A 22,877-nucleotide genomic window follows, 5' to 3' on the forward strand; every position below is an offset into this window, starting at 1 on the left:
AGCCGCTTGTGATCTTTGCGCTGGTTTGGTCTTGGGGCTGTTTTGAAATGACACCAGTAACATCTGTGTTCTGTTTTGTTTTGTTTATTACATAATTTAAACATTTTGCTGATAAAGTTTTTTTTTTTGTCAATGACTGGTTTTTTTTTTTTCCATATAGCAACAGAAGGAAGAAAACAAAATTAGGCTCTAAAACTTTTGACAAAGGTGAAATCGGTGGCATGGCAACTTCAACCCCTTCCCCCCCCCCCCCCCCCCCCCCCATTTTTTTTTTTCCCCCCCAAAAGGCATTTGAAGTTCATTCCTCTTTCAGCAAATTGCACTGTTTAAAAGTGGAGGTTCAAAGACCAAAACCCACAAGCTTCTTCCCACCCCTCCCCTGCACCCTGGAAAACCTGGTCCTCACCTCCCCGGTGGTCCCATGGATCTTCAGGGATGATTTTTTTTTTTCCCCCCATACCCACCCAAAGACATTTTCCAAACCAGTCCCAGAGCTGAACGACCTGTTACAAACCCCCTGTCCCACCCACCCCCGTACTGTGAGTTTTACTGAGCGGATACACGAAGGCTCAGGTAAGACTAGTAAGACAGAATATACTCATCGTCCGTACCACAACGCTACGTCTCTAAGGCATGCCGTCCTAACCGCGATGGGATGGGATGAAGCCGGCTGGCTTCCCCTGCGTCCCATCTCACGTACCTGAGGGAGGGAGGGAGGATCTGAGATGGCTCTCGGACACACCACCTGCCTTCCTTCTTCATCTCCTTTGTTTCATTTCCCTGTGTCTTTTCCTCACTTAAAACCTACTGTCCGTCCTTCCCTCTTCAGAGAGGCATCGCTCCCCCAGGAGGTTAAAATCCCTCTCCATGTCTGTGTTTTGGAGGCTGGTTGCTACCCTTGCTTTTTCTCCTCTGGCTTGGAGCTAAGAAACATGGGGGATGTCTGGCAAGGAGAGGCGGCTGCTGTCTGAAGTGACTTCTGCGTTGGGGTGGAGATGGAGGAGAGACTGAAGAACTGAACACATGGAACAACAAGTGGAGAGGAGTTTAGCTACTGGCTTACATACGTTGGGTGTCTCATGGATGAGATGTCCCACCCCGGGGAACCTGCCCAGTGCGTTAGCTAAGGGGCTCGGTAGGGTGTTGGTGAGCAGCTTGAAGTGGCTGAAGACCTCCCTGGAGAAGAGGTGTCCCTGCACTCCAAATCCTGCATGCTTCACCACCCTCTCTGCTTTAGTGCTACCCCACCCCACAGTATACATATGCAACCACCTGGAGATACCGGACCTGGAGCTGAGGGATTCGGCTGTTGAATTTCCAACAGTTCCCGAACAAGCCTCTCCATGCAGAGGGAAATCCCTGGCAAAGAAAGACCTCTTCTGGCCTTTGGGCAAGTCACATCACTTCTGTCTCTCTTGCTTTCCCCTCTGGGAAGGGCTCTGCCCTCCTCCAGAAGTCGTTAGCTACTGCTCGTAAAAACCTGCCGACTGCAAGGAGCCTATGGCTGTAGGCTACCTTGTCTTGTCCAAAGTTGCTTGCTGTTACAGAGATGCCAGCAGCAGCCAGCTAGTCACCAAACTTAGCACAATGTCTCATCTTTGGAGCTTCCATGAGAGCAGCTCGTGACCCTTCCTAGACGTTTAAGGAAAAAAAGGAAAAGGTATTTTCAGATCTTTCCCTGAAAAACCCTGGAGGACTCTCAGCCTTCAGGTGTCTCAACGCAACACTGTCCCTTGCTGGGGACCAGCAGCTAGTCACAGCGCTGCCCCAGGAAAGCCACAAAGCCAGCACAGGCAATGGTCATGCTTTGGGAGAGGGTGGTAGTGTGGGCTAGCCTGAGCCCAGTTAGCCCAAATTTGTGGGGAGTGGGCAGATGCCCAGGAGCCGTAGGCAGCAGGGCCATACCCAAAGTGATACAAGATTAGATGGAGCAAAGTGAGAGGAAAAGGTGAGGAGTAAAGCAGGACTCTACCTTCCTCCTCATGGCTGTGACCTTTCCCAGGGGCTACGCAGGGTTCTGGCACCCTAGGGATGCTCAGCAGGACAATGGCCTGCTTCAGCAACCCTCCTCTCCGCAGGACTTAAATAATTTTCTTTTGCTCCCTGTTACCTGCCCAGCTTTTAATGCGAGCATCTCCGCTAGGCTCCATCCCTGGCATCTGGGGGCACGTCACAGGCAGGAGAGCAGGAGCCTGGCACGTCCCAAGGGATGTGCAAAGCGACCACAGTCAGCTTGGGAGGGGGGAGCTGTCATGTATTTAATAAACCCTTCAAGGAGAGGAGGAGGGGAGGAGTGGAGGGAGAAGAGGGAAGTTTACAGACAGAAATGGAGATCTGGAGGCTAGAGGACGGGGATGGACCCAGTCCCCATGAAGCTCAGACAGGTTTGGGGCAATTCTCATCAGAGGCTTTGGGTCATTGCCTGCTTCTTCCTCCCTTGTTTCTTGGCCTCATAAGTGGCAGATTCCCTTTCTAGGTGCTTCCCTCTCTGACACTGGGTTTGGAGTAGAGCATCACCCCAACTCCACTTGCCTAGGGAGTAGCTTGTGGTGGGTTGAGTTCACGTGCAGCCAAGGAAAGGTGAGATGACATCCCCCCTAGTAATACTTCGGTAGCGATGCTTGCCAAGGCCTCTACTCCCCTTCAGAAATGCCCTCTCTGTGATTTTTCAGGGCCAGGATGAGGATTTTGTTAGCTAGGTTGTCCTACTGCTGGCCTGAGGAGGTCCACCTGCTGTGGGGCACTGAGCCAGTTGGGTTACAACTGCCTGCTGCCAACCAGGATTTATTTGGTCATCGTGTCGAGAGGTCCAAAGGGCTTGCGCTAAAACTATTTAAGAAAAAAAAAAAAAGTCCACCTAGATTTATTGAGCTTAAGTACGGTAAGATGATGCAGAAAAGGAAGCCCCTGCTCTGAGCATGCTGGGAGGACGGACCGGGGGGACCATTTCCCAGTGACATGCTGGGAGGGGGGGTGCCAGAGCTGCTTCTCCTCGAGTGCAATGAGCACATCGCTCTTTTACCAGTCCCCCCTCCTTCCCCATGTGTGAGGGGGAGGGCAGTTCCCCCCAAAAAAGAGACCAAACTTTTCCCCTCGGGGCCGTGCCACGGTTCCCTGGACATTGCTGCGTGATGGAGCGCTGGCGCCGGGGGTGAGAGGCAGACACGGGCAGGAGGCCATGGGGTGGGGAGAGAGTTGGAGACAGACTGAGAGAGAGAGAGAAGAGAGTGATGGAGAGCTGTAGGCAGGTGGGACATGAGGGCTGTCTCGCTGCAAGGCCTCTGGCGCTTAGCCGGAGGCGTTGATGTAGAGCTGGCTCTTGAGGATGTAGTCGATGACAGGCTGGCAGAGGTAATCCACGACGTGTCCGTCCCCGTGCTGCAGGGCCAGTCTGGGGGTGCGGGGCGGGGGGAAAGGGGTCAGAGCCAAGTTGGGTGGCACCTTGGTGTCCCCACAGGTGGAGGGGCTGGCTGGGGGCACTTCTCTCCCTGCCCTGGAGCAGGAGTGCCCCTGCATCACCCACCTGCTTTTGGTAGAGCTGACAACCGACATGGGGTGGTTCAAGTCATCCTTCACCACCAGGATGTTGTTCTGCAGAGGAAGGAGGGAGAGAGGAGTGAAGGGATGGCCCGAAAGCGGGTGTCTGCCCTGCCAGACCCCTTGCCCAGCTGGTCTTTGCGGGCTGCTGCCTGGTGGCCCCATTGCTCATCCCACCTACCAGCTGAGAGCATCTGGCCTGGAGACATTTCGTGCTCTGTGACCAAAGTGCTCGCCTGGGTAAAGAGAGGCTGCGGGTCCTCTCACAACCTTCCCCAGCCATGCGTGCATCCACTTACTTTGTACTTGCGGAGTATGGAGGAGTGGTTCATGATCCGGTCAGGGTCTGCTCCATCCCGGGGCACCACCACAATCCCGAACTCCCCAACAATCACCTCCATCTAGGAGAAACCCAAAGCGAGGAGAGTTTTAATGACTGTCCCATGCAAAACCTGCCACTGTCTGCCAACCCCCTGCACCATGAAAGCTGGGTCATGGTCTGGATGGAGACAGAAAGTGAATTTGAGGCTATCTGGACAGTCTTTGGCAGAAACTTGGATTTATCAGGGTAGTGAGTGATCTGCATAGGACAAAATAAAAAGGCACAGGGTTAAATCCTATTACTAGATGTTGAGGTTAGGCTTTAGGGAGGGCTTGTTGTGGTAGAAAGAGGGTGGCAGCAGAAGAGGTTGCCCAAGGAGGATGAGACCTCTGCCTTGCTGGCAGGCTTTGTAAGCAGGATGGACGTGTTGGTCCTGACAGAGGTCTTGTAGGGTTGTTCTGCCTCGGGCAGAGGAAACCTGAGTTTGTGCCAAGGCAGGTGGCCAAGTTTGCCACCACGTGGGGACGGCTCCTGCTGCGGGACAAACCAGGCTCAGCCGAAAGAGCTCTGGATCAGCAAATTTTATTAAGTGAAAGCTGTTGATTTGGCTGTAAATGTGTTTCATTTCTAATGTCAGGCCAGCTTTTGTAAACCTCTCATTTCCTACCTTCGTGCCTTGCTCTGCTGGGACTTGCACCTACTTGATGCTGGCTCCTTCCAAGGGATGAGGAATGGGAGCGCAGCCTTTGGAAATCCCTCGGGTCGGGCTTACCCTGCACCCGGGGTGAGGTCTTCTGCACGAGTGGAGAGTGGGAGCAGGGCTTGGGTCTGTGGAAGGGGGGGCTGGGCAGCGTTGGTGACTCGGGAGCAGAAGACCCTGTCCCTCAGGCTGCCCATGTGTAGGGGAGATGGGGGTCAGGGTTGGGATGCAGGAGGCGGTGGGGAGGGTGGGTACAGCTCCTGCCATCTCAAGGGACCTGAGCTGGGAGTGGGAAGCAGTGCAGGAGGAGGAAGGGAACCCAGGGAAGAGGAGCACACAGTGGCACTCGGCGGTGGCAACTCACGTCCGCCTCGTTCCAGAGACCGGGGATGCAGAAGGACTCCAGCAGGTCGCTGCCACAGAGCAGTAAGATGCGAAGCTCTGCAGAAAAGAAGCAGAGAAGGTCAGAGGTGGGAGCAAACAGGGCTGAGCAGGCATCCCCCATTGCCATCCTACTGTGCTGCTCAGGGGGACCCTCTTCTGCACAGACCTCCCCCGTCAAAACAAGTCCCACTAAAGATCCTGTGGTCCTTCTCACATCCCTACAGGTACCAAACATGAAATACCCCTCAGTCTATTGTATTTCAGCTCCTCTCCCACGCTGCTGGGTTGTTGTCAGCATTGCTGTGCTCCAGCCCTGGAGGTGGGGTATTCCCGGGGGTGGGAGTAACTTCTCCATGCAATGGGCACCCATAATTGCTTCGTGATCTGCTGCAGGGTCTCCAGCCGTGGGGCAACAGGGAGAGCCCGGGGGGCTGCTCAGACCCTCCACATGGCCGTGTTTGCTTTAGCAAAGCTCATGGTGAAGCACCAGAGGTTTTTCTTGTTCATCTTGGAGGATTTCCATGCCCTCCCTTTTTCTCCCCGAGCTGGGACTGGTGCTTGCTGATTGCTTGCGTTGAGGGTTGGCTTTGCTGCTCATTAAGAAAGCTGCGCAGCGGGAAGGAGCTTTCTGCTCTGACGGGCCTGTAGAGATTAATTTATTTGTGCAACCAGCAGAAGAAAGGCAGAAACCCACCCGGAGGGGTGGGAAGAGGGGGTTGCATGGGAAGGTGCCTCCCTGGTTGGCATTTCCAGGTGGTCAAAGCCTTTGGGCTCCACATGGTGCCGGTGCTAGGATGGGTGTCGTGCCAGGCTGCGTGTGAGCTAGCCCATGAAATGGGTCTCAAAACCACCAGCAAACTGTCGGTGGGTCATGCTCCCCATGCAGAGCCTTGGGTGACGTATGGTGGTGCCGAGCGCGGGGCAGCCTGGTGCGTCTAACACCCCTAAAGGGCTTCAGAGAAAGGAAGGAGCACCGTGGCTGCTCAGGCGGCCGAAACCCCTCCTGCCGCTGAGTGCAAACCTCCCTCATTTTAGGCAGCTTGTCTGCCACCGGGAACGGGCTCAGGCCAGCTGAGCTCAGCTCCTGTTTCACCTCCGAGCCCCGACAGCCGGCACTGGGCGGGGGGATGGCGGTCCGGCATCCTTTGCTCGCCACCGGATCTGTCACACGGCTGCTCGTGCCGCATAGTGTCGGCCTGGGGGAGCCGGCGTGACATGGGGGGGGGCCGTGTACTCACCGATCTCCTCGTATCTCATCACCGTCCCCAAGTTGGCGTTCTCATCTGGGGAAGCAAAGCAAAAGAGAGATGCTGGTGCCCGGCCTGGGGGAGGGGGCTGGTGCCAAAGCCGAGGCGATGCTGGGGCTTTCCTTTACATACCCACAAAGGTGAAGCGCTCCATGGGCGGGCGGACGCAGCAAATCCGGCTCAGGCTTTCTCCCACCTTCCCCAGGATCTTTGCTAAAGATGAAGAAGAAAAATTAAGCAGAGAGACGATGCTCTGGCAGACTGACCTGCACGAACGCTTCGGCCGCCCTGGTCTGCGAGATACTGCTGTCCCCGGGTGCAGGAACTGCTCCCAGCATCTCCCCAGCACCTCCTCCCATGGTCTTAACTCCTGAGAGCACTATGCTGTGCCTTGAAGAGACCAAAAGAGACCAGCTGAACAGCTAAAAATCACTAAAAAATCGTAAGACATTCATTTTTATAGGATTTAAATCATGCCCCTCTTCTCCCCAGCTAATACCTCTGTGTCCCATGTCCTGCCACCTCATGGCGGATCCATCCATGTCACCTCTCCTGCCAACTTGTCCCTCTCGTGGATGCTATGGGCACCAGATACCCTTTCTCTTCACTACTGTTGCTGCCTGGACATCATCCGGCTAAAAATCTGATGCAATTTCACAGCCATTTTAAGCTGTTCTTGGCTCCCCTTGCTGTGCTGGATGCTAACTCCTCCATCACATCCCCACCCAACCCTGGGACTGGTGCACGGAGCGTGAAGAGTAACCTGATCCAAAAATAAGATGATGGAGCACCATTCCTAATGCTCAGCAGCCCTGGCTGGGAGGCGAGGGGTGGGTGGTCGTCCCCCTCTCCCCTACCCTGCTGCCACCTACCCGCGGTGGGCTTGTTGGAGACGTTGTTGTTGTTCTGGTAGATCGTCTGTGAGGACTCGTTCTGGGGCTGGCCGATCACGGGGGTGATGGAGGGGGTGTTGACATTGGAGAGGATGCAGCCAGTCACTCTCTGCAACAAGGGAGAGATGTAGCTGGAACAGTGGCTTCATCCCAGCTGCCTACCAAAACCTTGATGACCTCCGTATTGAGCCAGGCTGAAGGTCGTCTTTAGTGACAGGTACCTCCAGACTCGCTTTAGGACCTGACTGAACGGGCCTGGTGCTAGCAGGACCCCATGGATAACGACTCGCCATTAAGGCTGGGGGTGGTGGGATTAACTTTTTGGGTGGACCCATGAAGCTGGCAAGGCTGCAGCTGGGCTGCCTGCGGGCAGGCGTCGCCCAGAGGTGCTCATAGATTCTGATGAATAAATAGAAATACAGTGGCTGGTGAATCAGTGGTGCGAAGCCAGTGGCTTACACGTTCCCCTGGGGTGCAAACGCACCTTCTCCTGCTCCACCGGTGCCTGCAGGAGAAGAGAGGCATCCCCAGGCTTTGATGCCGTGGTACCCAGATACGGCAGACATCCTGCTGGGCTGGTTAATGCTTCTCCTGTGCCTCCTGCCTGGGCCGCCCGTGAGGTTATATGATGCTGGTTTATTGATTTCCCATCCTGGGTTTGCTCAGGCCTGCTGGGGCGTTTGGAGGGACTTTTCCTCCCGGGTTTTGTGCTCCCCAGAGACTTCCCAGCAGCTGAATTTTCCCACCTCACTGAGCCGCTCTGGCGGGTTCACGCAGCAGTTTCAGGTGGTGAGTGGTGATGCCCATCCACCTCTCCTTCCCCTCAGGACAGAGCAAGCGGTCAGCATTGATGGTTTAGCTCGTGCCCAGCCCCTGCCTTCATCCCCTGCTCCCCTCCCGGTGTGCGTGGGACTGGGTCAGGATTTCAGGCATGGTCCTGCAAGTTTTCTCTCCATCTGTCCCAGCCATATTTTGGTGGTTGATGTCCAGGTGCTGGTGCAAGAGCACCCCTGCTCCTGCACTGTGGGTGCACCCATGGCACGGGGGCTACCTCACCTTCATCAGGTCGCGGTGGTGCTCCAGCACGCTGCAGGTGGTCTGCCAGGTGTCCTGGTAGCACTCCCAGGGGTCCACCCTGCAGGGAGCACAGCAAGGCAACAATTTTGGCCAGTGACCACTGCCTGGACCTCCTGGCCATGCTACCTCCTCCCCACCAAGCCGGCCAGCAGTGCCATGAGCAGCCACCATCACTCCCCCAGCTCTGCCAAGGACCATGTCCTTCCTCCAGCCCTTCCATCCAGCTCTCCCTAATAGCTTTGGAGACCTGAACGTGTGCCTGGACACCTTTCCATTCTTGGTACCCAACTAACCAGCTTTCATTTGGTTTGGATGTAACTACACGTGTTACAACCCTGTTTCCTGAGGGCAGCCCAGAGATGTTTCTGGTCCCACCTCAGTCCACAGATGCCACGTGGTAGTGCTGGGAAGGGGAGAGTCCATGGGCTGGTGCTGCAGGTGTAGAAAGGGAAGGTGCCATGGCACAAGGCTGGGGTGGGCTGGGTGACTCTAGGACTCACCCAGACACCACAGACTCAGCGGGGGGCTTGCAAGACCCCCTGAAGCTAAAGGTCTCCCTTGAAGGATGGGTGTAACACTCCTCATCGGTTCTCTGCTGGACTAGGGGAGGAAGGCCTCTGGCTTTTCATCAACCTTTGGCTGGGAGAGGAGAAAGTCCATCCTGGAGCTCTAGCAGCTGGTGGCATCTCCACTTTGCATGAGGGCCTTTGCCACCATGGTGCTGGGGAAGGGGCAGGGGCTGCCGGGGGCTGCCGGTGCCACGTGGGTGCGGGCTCTGCCACTCACCTGATCCAGTCGGAGGACTGGACCGCCAGCTGGCACATGGTCAGGCGGTGCCGGCTCGAGACCAGACCCTGCAAGAGAGGGTGATGGAAGAACAGTTACGGGAGGCAAGCATCGTGCCCTGGCCAGCCTGGGCTTGCAAACCTTCTGGGGCAGAGCATCGGGCTTGCTCAGATGAGACAGGCCAGGAGGATTTGTACCTGCCCACAAAAATTTAAGCTTTTGTTTGCTGGAGGGGAGGAGTCCCTGCCTTGCTTCAGCCCCGGCTACGTGCTGGTCGGTGAGATGTGCTCATCACCACCACTCTCAGCCCTGCGCAGTGGGGACAGACCTGGGGGTGGTGGCTTCTTGAAGAAATTTCTCCAGCTTTCAGGAGAGGAGGAAAGTCTCTCCTCTTCTAATTTGGGTTTCCTTCTGTCCCAGAAAGTGCATTTAAAGGTCTCTGTTTGTAACATCACCATCCCCACAATAAAAATTGACTTTGAAATCATTCAAACAAAAAAAACCAAAACACCCAACCCAACAAGATGACCACCACCATTTTGGGTGAGAATATTTTTCTTTGCTGTCTAGTACTTTGGCTGGTTATAGTCTTGCTACAGTTTTTATGTAAAGAGCGAGTGGTTTTATCTTCTCCCTCCTCTCAGAGACTTTCCCATCGTCAGGAGCTGCCTCGGACCAAGGAGGTCCATGAGAGCACCATGGGTCCAGGCAGCGCTGCCCAGTGCTTACCCTGAGCTTCAGAGACACCATCACACACAGGAAGCAGAAGGGGAAAATGGAAATACCCACCGTCTTCCCGTAGGAGTCATGCACGGGTGAGACAATGCCACCGATGACGATGAAGCGTCCGGTCTTGTGCAGGTAATCCCGGGCTCGCTCTGAAGGAGGGGAACAAGGAAAAGGATGCAGGGGGATTCAGCTGGACCCACTGAGCCCCACAACACCCCGCTGCCACCCACCGGCTTTGCCCAGCGCCCATGGAGTGGCTCATCCTGGCTTGGGCAGAGCCGGGTGGGGAAGGCGACCAAGGGAAGGGCTGGCTTCATCTTTACTGCCCGTCTCAGTCAGCACCATCCTTGGTGATGCTGAGCATGGACCTTCCCGAGGACCCCCAAACCTTGTGGGAAGGAGGATTTGGTGGAAGAAGGCAGGTCTTTAGCAAAAGCTAAATCACATTCAGACCACAAATCACCATCAACCACCTCACCGGGGCACTGGAGGGGCAGCCGAGAACCTGCACCACCGATGAGAGCTGCTCAGCAGAGACGGGCTATTTCAGCAGCCCTGGAGGAGCCAAACCAAGCTCCCGAGCTGATGCATGAAGCTGGTTTGTTCACTGACTGCAGACAAATCCCTTCCTTTCTATTTTGTAATGTCCATAAACTATGTCCACCCTTTCCCCATGACTTCTCCCTTCCTTGCTTGCTATGGTTTGCTGCTGACTACCAGCCAAAAGCTTTCTTAGCAGCTGGAAGGTGACCAATGGCTCTCCTAACCTTGAGCATCACTTCTGACAAGGACCCCTTAGATGTGGACAAGATTAAAAAAACCCAGGATAATAACAAAACCCACTGCCTCTGTCACCACTGGGATGTGGGGACAACCCTGTGGCTTTATCAGCAGAAAACCTTTTGCTGGCTCATGTGTCAGTGGCTGGCTGTAACTCCCTGCAGGAGGAGGTCAGTACAGACTGGGGGATGGATGGATGGATGGAGAGTGACCCTGCCGAGAAGGGGACACTGGTGGGTGACAAATTGGACATGACCTGGCAATGTGCGCTTGCAGCCCAGAAAGCCAACCCTGTCCTGGGTGCATCACCAGCAGCGTGACCAGCAGGTCCAGGGAGGGAATTCTGCCCCTCTGCTCTGCTCTCGTGAGACCCCCCTGCAGCACTGCGTCCAGCTTTGGGGTCCCCAGGACAAGACACACGTGGTTCTGTTGGAGTGAGTCCAGAGGAGGCCACGGAAATGGTCAGAGGGCTGGAGCGCCTCTGCTATGGAGAAAGGTTGAGAGAGTTGGGCTTGTTCAGCCTGGAGAAAAGAAAGCTCTGGGGAGAGCTTATTATGGCCTTTCAATATACAAAGTTGGCTTATAAGAAAAATGGGGACTTTTTACCAGGGCCTCTAGTGACAGCAGAAGGGACAACAGTGTTAAACTGAAAGAGGGTAGATCTAGGGTAAATATAAAGAAGACCTTTTTTTTACAGTGAGAGTGGTGGGACTCTGCAACAGGTTGTGACCCCACCATTGGAAGTGTTCAAGGTCGAGTTGGACGGGGCTCTGAGCAACCTGATCTAGTGAAAGATGTCCCTGCCCATGGGGGGGTGGGGGTGGGGTGGTGTGTCAAACTAGATGATCTGTGAAGGTCCTTCCCAACCCAAACCATTCTGTGAGTCTGTGATTCACCAACAGCAGTTGGGTGACAACCTAGGTAAGCATTGCCATCGCGCACGGGGCTGCATGCACGGATGCTGAGCACGAATGGCTCCCTGCCACCCCCACTGCAAGACCCACATCTCATGTGCTGCTGGTTTGGAAACGCTAAAGGGTTCCTCAGGAGGAGCACCACACCAGGACCAAGATGCTCGTCCCCATCTGCTCCTCTCCACTGGAAAGCGCTGGGATGCTGCTGGTGAGCTCACCACCTCTAGCTCTAACCCTGTTTGTTCCCTGCTTGCTGGAAACCTGCTCGCTCCAGCCCTGCTCTCTCCCCGCTCACTCCAACTCACGGACAAGAGCTGCTGGGAGCTGCGGCTGTGGGACAAAGCCTTGGCAGAGGAGAGGAAATATCGGCCCGAGAGCACATCGTCGCAGTGGGACAGGGGAGAGCCCCTCCTGCGTGTACCGGGGAGTGTGGGGGGGTCACATCCCCTGGGCGTGCTAAAGCCCAGCTGTGCTCCTGGGGTCTCCCCTGTGCGCTCTCAGACAGACAGAGCTGTCCTGCTGGGGAACGGCCACTCTGCTGCAAGAGCAATGCCAGGTCTTGCCCTCCGCCCCCCTCGGGGCTCATGGCACGGTCCCTGCCACGGCTGCCGGCTGGTCCCCAGGGTCTCACCTGATTTGGGGCACTTTTCCCCTCACCCCATTTTTTTCCCCCTTCTTTCCTCGGGCTGGTCCTGATGCTGCCACCCATCCTGCTTCCCGCCTGCAGGCCGGGCCGCCCGGGGCTTTGGGCAACGGTGATCATGTCGTCCCCCTCTAGAAACCTCTTTGCCGATGCCTCACAGGGTTGCACCCATCTTTGTCACGGCGGTGCTGTTATCCACCGATGCGCCTGGCTCCCTCACCTTCAGCCCTTTCTCCCTCAAATTCTTGCTGCCCCCCCCCAACCGGCGCTATGAAATGTCAGCGACGCCGTGCCCGGGGCTTCCCCCACGTCCCCTCCCTGTGGCACCCATCACCCACGTCCCGGCCGGGCTCTTGCAGACACACGGCTCTCACACATCCCCCTCCCCGTGTCAGCGCCACGCGTTGCCCGTGTCCCGCCGCGCCAAGCGCCTTGCTGGAGCAGCTCTGGTCTGACGAACAGTCTCAGGCTGGTATTTCCAAAAAAGACGATGTTCAGGGATGACAGTGCTGGTGAAGAGTTGCCGAGCTCCCGTGAGCTCCTACACCGTATCCGACCCCACCTCCTCCAGAGCGTGCACATTTGTGCCCCGACGCTTTTCTGAAGATGCTCTTGGAGAAGCAAAGAGGGTTTCTCACCAACACTGGAGATGGAAAGTCCCATCTTTTCATGCCCCAGGACCAATACCTCCTGCCCCTCAAGTTTTTGCAGCTGCATAACCCACCCCCTTTACTTGAGCTGTCCCACTGGGTGCGTTGCAAATGCCTTATCCCCCGGGCAGGCTGCGCCCGGGCACGAACTGCGGCACTGCTACGGGGCTGCAGCCCAGCAGAGGGTGAGGAGGAAGAGGCTGGGAGGTGCGAGCGTGGGGCAGGTCGCAGCGGTGGTGGTGGTGGTGGTGGCCATGGCTGGCCTGGCCATGCATCCTCTGCTGAGCAGAGGCGGACGGTTGGGGAGTGACAGCACAGCAGTGCCAGCCCCAGCTACTGAGACAGTAGAAAGAAAGGAAAAAAAAAGATAGAAAAGGTAAAAGCAAAAAGGGAGATGAGATTGATGAGTCATTAGAAAGGGCTCTTTTTTTTTTTTTCGCAAGTGGAGCTTATTTTGCCTTTGCAAGGAAAACGAGCAATTCTGAAGATAAGACGATTTCTGGATCTGCCAACCATCCCGAGACGTCACACAGACACCCTGCTCCAGCCGCCGGCGTTTCCCCAGGGGACGAGGAGCAGCCCTGCCTGACGGGCCGGTGCCCTCCTGTGCGGCAGCAGCGGGGAGACACCTGAACGGAGCCTTCCTCCCCCCACCACCCGCACCCAGCCCCAGCTGGCACCACTAAAGCTGATGCAAAGCTCCCCAGCTTGCGTGGGATGGCTCCTGCTTCCCTTGGTGGTATAGCTGCACTATTCCTTGGGAATAAGCAGCAAAGCTAGCACCGGGCATCTGGGAAGATGTTTCCGCATCCTGGTCTCTCAATGCGGCATGGGCTTTTGGGGAAGGGGACCCACGCTACAAACCCATCTTTGCCAATGCAGCTGCGTTCCCGTTTCCCCTCCAAGAGAAACTTTCTCAAAGAGAAGCAGGAACAGAGAGGGGAAGGAGAACGGTCAGCGTTTGCCAGACGCAAGCGCTGTCGCGATGGGCACAAAGAGGAACACGAGCGGACAGGGAATCCTGCTGCATCTTCTGGAGCTGCTGAGCTGGAGCTCTGGGCTTTTAGTGCCAACAGAAACGCCTCGCTGTCCTGCTGCGGGGTGAAAATTACCCACAGGCTTGTTCGTGCCTGCCGGTGCCGTGAGGGTCGGAGCATGTGGGAGCGGCGGCTGAGCCCTGGGCCACGGCTCGGCACGACAGGCAGGTGAGAGCACAGCTTGGTGGGTCCAGATGTGGGGAATGGGGTTCTTTTTCCGTGGGTACACTTTTTCCACATGTTTCCTGGTCAAATGATCCTCTCTGGCTGGTGTGGATGGCGTTGTGCTGTTTAGGAAAGGACCATTCTCCTGGCGGTGTATCTCTCCAGTTTCCGTGCCCTTGCTCCTGCTCTGATTCAGGGCAAAAATTCAGCTCCAAAATTATTTTAGAGCTCTCTCAATGGCGTGGGATGGATGAGGAACACTCATACTTCCACCACTGTGCCCGGGAAGCGAGAGGGGCTGAGCCAGGCGGGGAGGAAGGGACCTCGCTGAAGAACCGCTTGGGCAAAATGATTTTTTTTCCTCCAAATTTTGAAATTTTTACTAGGAAATATCGTTCAGCTATTGGGTCAGTCAGAACTCAGTTAAGGAACTATAACTGCCATGGACTTTTCTTTTTTCCCCAAGGTTGCTGAGCAGCCCCAGACCCCCCGTGACAGCCTGTGGGAGATTTGCCAGCCTCAATAAAACCTTTTCCTTGGACTCACTCAAAATCCTTCCCCTGGCTTCCTTCCCAGTTCTTGTGCCCTGGGTGTGCCAGTCCCCAGAGAGAGAAAAATGGCCTTAAATCATTTGATTGGCACAGGGAGTAAAATTCAGTTGCCTGAATTAGATGTACCAAAAATTTCCCACCCTGCCCTCGAAATCCTGGGCTCGAAAGGGTTAACACTGGCAGTTTGGTTTGAATTAAAGACATTTTATTCCTGATTCTGCTCTTTCTGGCACCTTTCACACAAACCATGTCCTGGGACCTCTTCTAGATTGAAAAAAAAAAAAAAACCCAAACAAAAAACAAACCAAAAAAACCAAAACTGCAAAGTTATAGAAAACAGCATCACGAGAATTTTACAGCAAGGAAAAATTAAAGAATTGAGCCATGATGTTGTAAGGGGAATTAAAAGGAGTAAAGAAATGGTTTTGGATGAGCCTAGAAGCAGAGGAGGCTCACAGGAAAGCTATCCTGACCACCTTGGAAGCACACGCAAGAAGACAACTGAAACATTCAGATCTGGCTGCCACCAGGAAGGGACAAAATCCAGGTGTTTTTTTGGAAAGGCCAAAGCGGAGCCTTCCCGATGCACACCGCCATGCAGGAGAGCCGGGGCTCCGGGCGTGCAGAGGAGCCAGGATCGATGGACCAGCGTCTACCTTTATATCGTAATGCAATTTAAAATGCAAATTAAAATACACAGGAAATTCCCTAACAAAGTAGGTGCCATCGAGTTTTAAATGAACACACCTTCTCATTATTCCCTGCTTTGCCCTGACTTGATTTTCCTTGCCAAAAGAAGATGAAAACCACTGATCGGTTCATCTCCATGCCTTCTCCTTCGCGTGCGGCACCTTTATAAAGTTCACTCTTAAGACAAGCTGAACTCCTTGCACATAACCTGCGCTTCACGTTCTCAAGGGTGGCTCATGGTATTAATTCGCCTTGAGATTTGGTGGCAAAAGCCAACGATTTTTGCCTGGCTATCAGTTTCTCAAGGTCTGTATTTAAACTGCCCAGCACCAAGCCCATGTCTTCAGGGGGTGTGATCCATGGTGGTGGCACGTCATCTCAGCTCCGGCTCTCGGGAGCTTACGCCGAGTCTCCACCGCCACCTTAATAAAACACCTTTTCCTGCAGAAAACAGCTCATCTCCTACAAACGCATGCAAAGGGCTGGAAACCCAAGCAAACCCGTATAATTTTTTGCAACTGAAGGTGGGGGAAAAAAAAAGTATTTGCCTGTTTCAACAGCAAGGGCAACAGCATCCCATAGGACAGATCCTATGGGATGCTGATGTGCCGCTGGTCTCGCAGCGCTTGCGGAGGGCTGTGCTGCTGGGAGAGGATGGATGTTGTTGCTCTCTATATTGCCATCAAAACTGTTCATTTTTTTTTTTTTAACTTGAACAGTATTATTTAGAGAAACCTGTAAAAATTATGCTGCTCTCCAAAATATATATATATATATATATAAAAAAAAAGTTGGGATCTGCATTTTGCATTTTTCAAGAGCTTGTTGTATACCTCAGAAATACCAAGTAGGAAAAAAAAAAAAGTCTTTATTGACTAGTAAATCTCTGCAATTAAATCTCTGCAAGGTAAGGACTCGGGCTGACACGCAGGCTATGAAGCAGCAGTTCTGCCTTGCCTATGACTTGCAGAACATCTCTTCATGTCCCAAACCGGTCCATTCTCACTTGGTTTTGGGGCAGAGCATGTCCATTTGCTTGCAGGGCTGCGTGTGTCGGGTGGCTGTGCCTGCTCGCACGTGGCTCCTCTGCCGGCTCACTTGTTCGTGTAACTGCCAGCTAAGCCAGACCTTCACAGCCATCCACTTCAAAGCAAAAGCCTTCAAAAAGATTGCATTTTCTTAAGTGGTGTCTCAAATCCCATTTGGAGAGGAGCTGTGCTGCTGGTGGGGCCGGCACTGCAGCGGGAGCAGCCACCCCCGCTGCCGGGACGGTGGCAGAGGACTTGGGGTGGGTGGCACAAGATCGCGGCGTTGGTTTTTAACGTCTAGATGCATCCACGCTGCAATCACAATGCTGCATTTAAAGCTTCATTATTAATTTTTTTTTTATGGATTGAATCTTCTCAGACTGACTTACAGTGGCTAAATGAAGAGGGTGACCGGCAGCCGTAGCCAAGCCTGTCCGAACGCATTAGCTCATCGAGCTTTGAGTCTCATCCTCTGTACAAGGCAAGACAAAAACTGGTTTAACTCTTATAAGAGATTCCAGGGCTGTCAGTGGTTCGTTCCACCTCCAGGCTGAGGTTGCAGTGCCTCCTGCCACAGCGTGTGCTCCCGGCATGTGCGGGAGGAGGTGCGGGTCTCAGCATCTCGAAACGATGGGTCATCAGTGACGTTGGCTCCACACGAGAGACAACAAGGAGTTGGGCTTCAAGGGCAGGGAGATGGGATGGAGGTCGTGGCTGGCACAGAAAGGGCAAAGAGGGTGAGCCTCCTTCTCTGCTTGGGTCTCCTTCTGCCTTTGGGTCTTCTGCTGTCCTTGGGTCTTCCGAAGAAAGCGGGGCTGTACGTGGCGTGAAGCTAAGCTGAGGAGCTCCACACCCAGGCATGGCACTGGTCGTTCTTCTGGGTTTTTGGAAATGGGACACTGGTTTTGGTGGGTCACCACTTTAAACTGCAGTGGCTGGTCTGGTGTGGTGCCTCCTCCAAATCCCCAGGTCCATGCTCTCAGAAAGCACCTTTTTTTTATAAGATTTGTTGTGTGTTTCATGCAAAATATGCTGCTTCTGTGGACCAGGCTCACGGTCTCCTGGCAGACATGGCTAACACCAAAGACACTGCAGTAGCTTTGCATTCCTCTTCTCACGTATTCCTTATGGTCAGCTGTCTGTGCAGCTCCCAACCTTCCCTCCCTGCTTGTGCAAAGATTTTTTGCCTGGGAAAGAGTAGATTTGGGTCTGAAAAGCCATCAGCCTCAGGAGTCTCAGTCCTACTTCTCTGCTGATTTGGTGGGTTTCTTGGCACATTTATTGTCACTGAGCTCAGCCTTCTGTCACGGCTTCCCAGCCCATTTCTTGCCTGGTGAATAGCTGTGATGTTCAGAGATCGTGCTGGACCCCAGAAAACACCCTCCGGTATTTTCATTTTCTACAAGCACGTTATACCCTGCAACACCAATGCGAGGACATTGACTTGGAAGAGAAAAATCCTCATTTCTTTGCGGTGTAAATTGTCCTTACTGCTCCAGACAGCCTCGTGTGGGTTTTAAACATTGTTGACATAAATAAACTACCAGCGATGGACCCTGCCAAGACATGCATTAGCCCACTGGCAGCGTGCTTGTGCGGCGGAGAGCTTTCAGCCACGGCTGCCCAGCTCCGTGCCTCCTGGCATAGCCCTGCTGTGGCGGCTGGTGGTTGACCTTCGCCTTGCTACGTTGGGGAGGGACAAGGATGATGCTTGGACCCTTCCCAAGCGCTGGTGATACCTCCTAGCTGCCCCAGCCTGGCTTTGCTCGCCTCCCCTGCGAATATTTTTGGCTCTACCGCTTTGCTGCGAGATGACGGTGGGGAAAGACCGATCAGAGGATACGCTCCAGGGCTACAAAAATTGTAAGTGATGATTTTGTCTAGATTGAATGAAAAAATAGTGTCCCGCTTCCTCAATAGGAAATCAGTGTTTATTTAAGAGATGTTTCTTTTTGGTGGTTCTCAACGAGTATATTTAATCATAACGTTTCGGCTCATCTGGCACTGCTCCATCACCTGAATTGATGTTAATGAAATCAGATATTCCTCATGTTCAGTTTTTCAAGGTGTAATTTCAAATTGTATTTGCTTTGCCTTTGTACTTAGTTCACCTGCACCTCTAAAACTTCCTTTTTCCCTTTTTTTTTTTTTTTTCCACAGAGGAATGCCACCGGCCAGTTCTGATTTATGCCCTTCTCCCCACAGGGAATTGAAGCTGCAGCCCACTCGTGCTCTGCGCCCACCTCCGAAAACACACACGAGGTAGCGGGGAGGCAAGAAAGTTTTGCACAGTCTTAATCGCTCTTCCCCGAGAGCCGGGGCAGAGGAGGGTGCACAGCCATGACTGATGGAGAAGGCAAAACCATTTCCCGGGTGTCTCATTTTCATTTTGAGCAATTCGGTCTCCGACATCCTTGGACGGGAGGTGGGACGAGGTGCCGAGGGCAAGGCTGTCTAAAATACCTTCTCCTGCAGGGGGAGAGTGACCCAGATACGCCAGCACGCTTTGTTTTATTCTCAAGCTAGCAGCACTTGCAGGACCTAAATGTTGCTTCCTACCCCGAGCCCAACTCAGGCAAGGAGCCAGCAGTTATTCTCAGTCTAATTGAGTGGCCTGTGTGTATATATATTTAAAAAAAATAAAAAAAAAATATATATAACTCTGAATGCCAAATCAGGGATGTATTCATCAGAGACGTACTCATCTCAGAGACTAGCTCTCCTCTCCCATCTGCCCCAGGGCAACTTTCCCTGCCCCAACCAGCGTCTTCACCCACCCATTGCCTACAGCCGCACCTTGGTGGGAGCTGGGGAAACCATCAGCACCCCCATTCCCTGGACTTCCTGGAGACACAAGACAACATTTCTACTAGAAAAACAAGCGCTGACCGCTCTTCAAGGGAGGTTTCTCTTTGGGGAAGAAGCAGGACGAGGGGGCAGAGCACAGTTCTTTGTCATGTGGGGACCCTTCCCAAGGAAAGCCTAGAGAGATCCCAGTGTGTCCCATTGACCCAAAGAGCCTGTCCTGCCCCTTAGATGATCTCAATCAGATTCCCAGGAGACATTTGGTTGGTAGAAATAGCCCATTAAACTCCATAATGCTTAATGATTTTCATCTCCAAGTTAATTGCTCTGTTACACATTTCCCCCCCACCCCATTAGCTCATAGCTGCATCCAGGCATTGTATAAACAAACATTTGGAAGGAACTTCCATGGCTTCAGCTGTTTTAACAACTTTTTATAAGCACAAAAAAAGCAATGGCCACCAAATACCTGGAAAGCCATGCTGGAAGCGCAGGCTATGAAAGGCCCCAGGGAAGTGATGCTGCAGCACCGACCTTCCCACCTCCCAGCCCACCCACCAGCATCCAGCTCTGAGAGCTGCCCGAGTGATGACTAACGAGACTCATGCTATCACCATCTGTTGACCACTCATGGCTTCATGGCAGAAAAGTGAAATTAGATGTTTAAAACAAAACAAACAAACAAACTAAAAAAAAAAAAAAAAAGGCTGAAGACTGAGTCACAGTGAGCTGACCTAGAAATATCAGGGCATTTGCTGGAGACCCAGCAAGATGGGGCCTGGGCAGGGGACTTGGCTGGCCTCAGGTGATCTGGGTTTCTTAGATGAAGCTGTGGAGGAACAGCCTATTTGATATCATTGAAATTTAAATTGAAGGCAGCCTATTTTTCCCTGTTTTTCCAGACCTGGAGTATTGCAAGGGGCGGTGCATGTGAGAAGGCACATAGGAACCCGGGAAGAAACCCTCCAGGTCCCAGAGCTTGAGAAGAAGCATCTGAGGAAGAGCCTGGCAAAGCAACCCAGGCCAAAGTGCTTTCCCCCACTGGAGCATCCCACCCTGCTGCGGTGGAGCAGGTGGGACCAGGCAATGCCCATCAGGTGAGCAACATGAGGATGAATATGGGGAGCTGCTTCTTGAGTTAAAGCTGCCACCAGCTCCTCCAGGCAGGGGCTGGATCTACTTTTCTGTCAGGCAGGCGATTAGTACAGTGCCATCACGATATAATTTATTGCCCAGACGTCTTCATCCTGGTGTTACAGGGAGAGGAGGAATGTGCTCAGCACCTTGCTGGGTCCCACCTGAAGGATGGACAGCTGAGTCCTGCCAAGGTGTAGACCACTATCCACCTGGTATTTGACACCCAGAGCTCCTGCTTGGGGTCTTGGGGTTGGTGAGATGAGGGGAAGCATCTAACCTGGTAAAAGCAACTCTTAGCAGATAAAAACAGATGAAGAAGATGACTTCATGTAAAGAAGGACATTTTTTGAGCTCCTTGCCACAAGACAGCACTGAAACACATTGCTTAGAAGCCCTCAGAGAAGGATTAAGCATCTCTAGGTAAGAGCAGTGTCTGTACGCACGGTATGGAAGTGAAAAGTAAGAAGTCATGTACCTTTTCTTGGCTGGTGCGTTAGCTGGCTGCCCCATAAGTCAGCACGGGCTGCGCACGCTGTAGCACGGTGCGTGGTGGAGGCGAGCAAGTTTCCCTCTTCCAGTGTAGTATTTTCCTTGGTTTTCAGGGAGAAATGTGCCAAAATGGGTATTTGTCAGCGCTCGGTGTAAAATGCCCGTCTGAGCACTGGGGTTTATTTAAGTACAAACCAGCGGAGTGAACATCACTGCGGCTGGAGGAGGCAGAAAGTGGCTGGGGCAATTTTGGCTGAAATCTGCCTCTCCTATATGGTTTTGGAGGCTAACAGCTCTCCAGCTGGTGTAAAGCGATGTAAACGTGCCACCTGCAGCAAAGCGACATCAATTTACGGTGCGAATCTGGCCTAGAGCGGCTATTCTGTGGCTGTATCTTGGCTTTGATGGGAGTTAAATATCTGGAGCAAAAATAAACTGCTTGGCAAGCAAAGGGGAGGGTGTTCCAGATAGTCCCAACTCCTCTCTTTGAAATTATTTTTATCGCCCTGGGCCCACGGATAGAGTCAAACAGGACAAAGGTAGCAGCAAAAAGAACCTGGTGAATATTTTCATTATCCTGCTGTGGTCTTATTTTGCTTCCACCAGGATGTCGGTGGCACGTCCGAAGTAGGATAGGCACCTCAGTGTTCATCCCTGGAGAGGTCCTGGTCTCCATCTCAGCCAGGGAAATCGGTGTCACCCAGTGCCTTTTTTTTTTTTTTTTTAAATGGAGGGGAAAAAAGAAAATCCACCAGATTTCCACGCTTGTTTTCCGCTGCCCTAATTTCCCCGTGCAAGCGCTCCATTTGTTTTCATTTCCAAGCCGTTGTAGCACATCAAAGGCAGTGCTTTGTACGCCCCGGCGCACGTCGTGCTGCTCCCTCGGGCTGACGCGCGGTGGGATCACGACCCTACCAGGAGCGGGGGATTTACGGTCCCCGATTCCCCGCAGAGCAGAGACGGGGAGCGTTTGCCCGGTGGCTCTTTGCTGGTCTTGGCCGACCCCCGTGCTGGGAGTCGGACCTGTGGCTCGGCTTTGCTGGCCCTGGCAGGGGGGTGTGTTGGCTGAACCAGGACTGTGCAGGCAGAAAACGTCCAACCTACGGAGATGCAGGAAGGCCAAGGGGATGCTGGTGACAGCACGGGGTGGCAGAAGCAGCCGAGGGAGGACTTCAGCCTCGTGGTGACACCAGAGGGAGTGTACGTTCCCGTTACCACAGCCGTGTCTTGGCTGGCTGCACGGCTCAGCAAAACCCTCTCTTTTTGCAGATCTATTCCCGAGACCCCCTTTCCCCCAAAAGAAGCATTGACGATGTCTTTGCACAAAGCAAAGGCACCAGAAGCAAAGCTACGCCTAAGAAAACCGGATTTTCTTACTTCCCTTGCCAAGAAGCCCTAGCAAAACGTGATCCCCTCAGGGCAGGCTTAAGCTCAGTTAGGGGCTGTTGGGTTTTCAATGAAAGTAGAAACCTTTGCAGAGCAGGGGCTGAGCAAATCCTTCCTTGCCTGGCTCAGAGATGGACTCTCCACCCCTTCTCTGGGGAGCTCCTCTGCATTTGCCTCCTCCTACTCCAGCTCCAAACCAGATGTATGCCAGTTCATCTCCTCTTGGGGTGAGCCCCATAGTGGCTCTTGAAAATCGGTATTTTTAAAGACTCTAGGTGTTTCTGTTCCCAAAATATGGATTTAGCAGTTTTCTGCTGGCATGACCAAGCTACATCCAGCAACTCAGACTTACCATTGGAAACTGGTTGATGGTGGAAAGGGAGAAAAAAAAACCCAAACGTGCTCCCAAATTAGGTTGTCTTCCCCAGGCGTGACTGCACACCATCAACATGTGTGAGCAATGCTGCTTGGGGGGGCAGGAGCTCCGCCCTGGCCCTGGTTGGTTTTCAGAGCTGTGATGGGCACTACAGACTTTGCCCGGCTTTCTCCATGCAAGGCACCCCAAAAATCCAGCCCTGCTTAGCTGGGCGCCGGTGGCACCACAGGAGCACTCAGATTCAGGGGTTATAAATGCCAGCGAGGACACGCTCATCTCAAAATCCAAAGGTGCCCTGGCTTTATCTCCATCTTTGGCTGATTTTTCTGTCTTATAAGTTGTTGGGTCTTTTGGTGGCTGCTGTGGGCTCCCTGGTCCCAGGCGGAGGTTGGGGTTGGGGTTAGGGTTGGGGTTACTTGTGCTGCTCATTCAACACAGCTGGACTGTTTCTGCTTGGCCTTTGCTCCCCGGCTACAAGCGGTGGGACGTGGTCTCAACCCCGGTCCAATGCATCTCTGCGCCTTCTTCCTTGGCTCGGGGGAACCCCTCGC

At 53.5% G+C, this 22,877-nt stretch overlaps 1 protein-coding gene across 1 annotated transcript in view; it reads right to left on the reverse strand.

The window, feature by feature from the left end:
• Nucleotides 1-73: 73 nt before the first annotated feature.
• The window catches only part of NMNAT2 (nicotinamide nucleotide adenylyltransferase 2), a 30,098-nt gene continuing 7,294 nt past the window's right edge, over nucleotides 74-22,877 (reverse strand). Inside the window, exons 2-11 of the mRNA XM_075760526.1 lie at nucleotides 9,736-9,824; nucleotides 8,947-9,014; nucleotides 8,140-8,218; nucleotides 7,063-7,192; nucleotides 6,323-6,403; nucleotides 6,182-6,226; nucleotides 4,924-5,000; nucleotides 3,837-3,938; nucleotides 3,524-3,591; nucleotides 74-3,391 (exon numbers count right to left, since the gene is read on the reverse strand). Of these exons, the coding sequence (XP_075616641.1) occupies nucleotides 3,289-3,391; nucleotides 3,524-3,591; nucleotides 3,837-3,938; nucleotides 4,924-5,000; nucleotides 6,182-6,226; nucleotides 6,323-6,403; nucleotides 7,063-7,192; nucleotides 8,140-8,218; nucleotides 8,947-9,014; nucleotides 9,736-9,824 (842 nt within the window). The 3' untranslated portion in view covers nucleotides 74-3,288. The remainder of the gene's footprint in view (nucleotides 3,392-3,523; nucleotides 3,592-3,836; nucleotides 3,939-4,923; nucleotides 5,001-6,181; nucleotides 6,227-6,322; nucleotides 6,404-7,062; nucleotides 7,193-8,139; nucleotides 8,219-8,946; nucleotides 9,015-9,735; nucleotides 9,825-22,877) is intronic.

This window comes from Balearica regulorum, chromosome 8 (genome assembly GCF_011004875.1).
Source record: "Balearica regulorum gibbericeps isolate bBalReg1 chromosome 8, bBalReg1.pri, whole genome shotgun sequence".
Classification (NCBI taxonomy): domain Eukaryota; kingdom Metazoa; phylum Chordata; class Aves; order Gruiformes; family Gruidae; genus Balearica; species Balearica regulorum.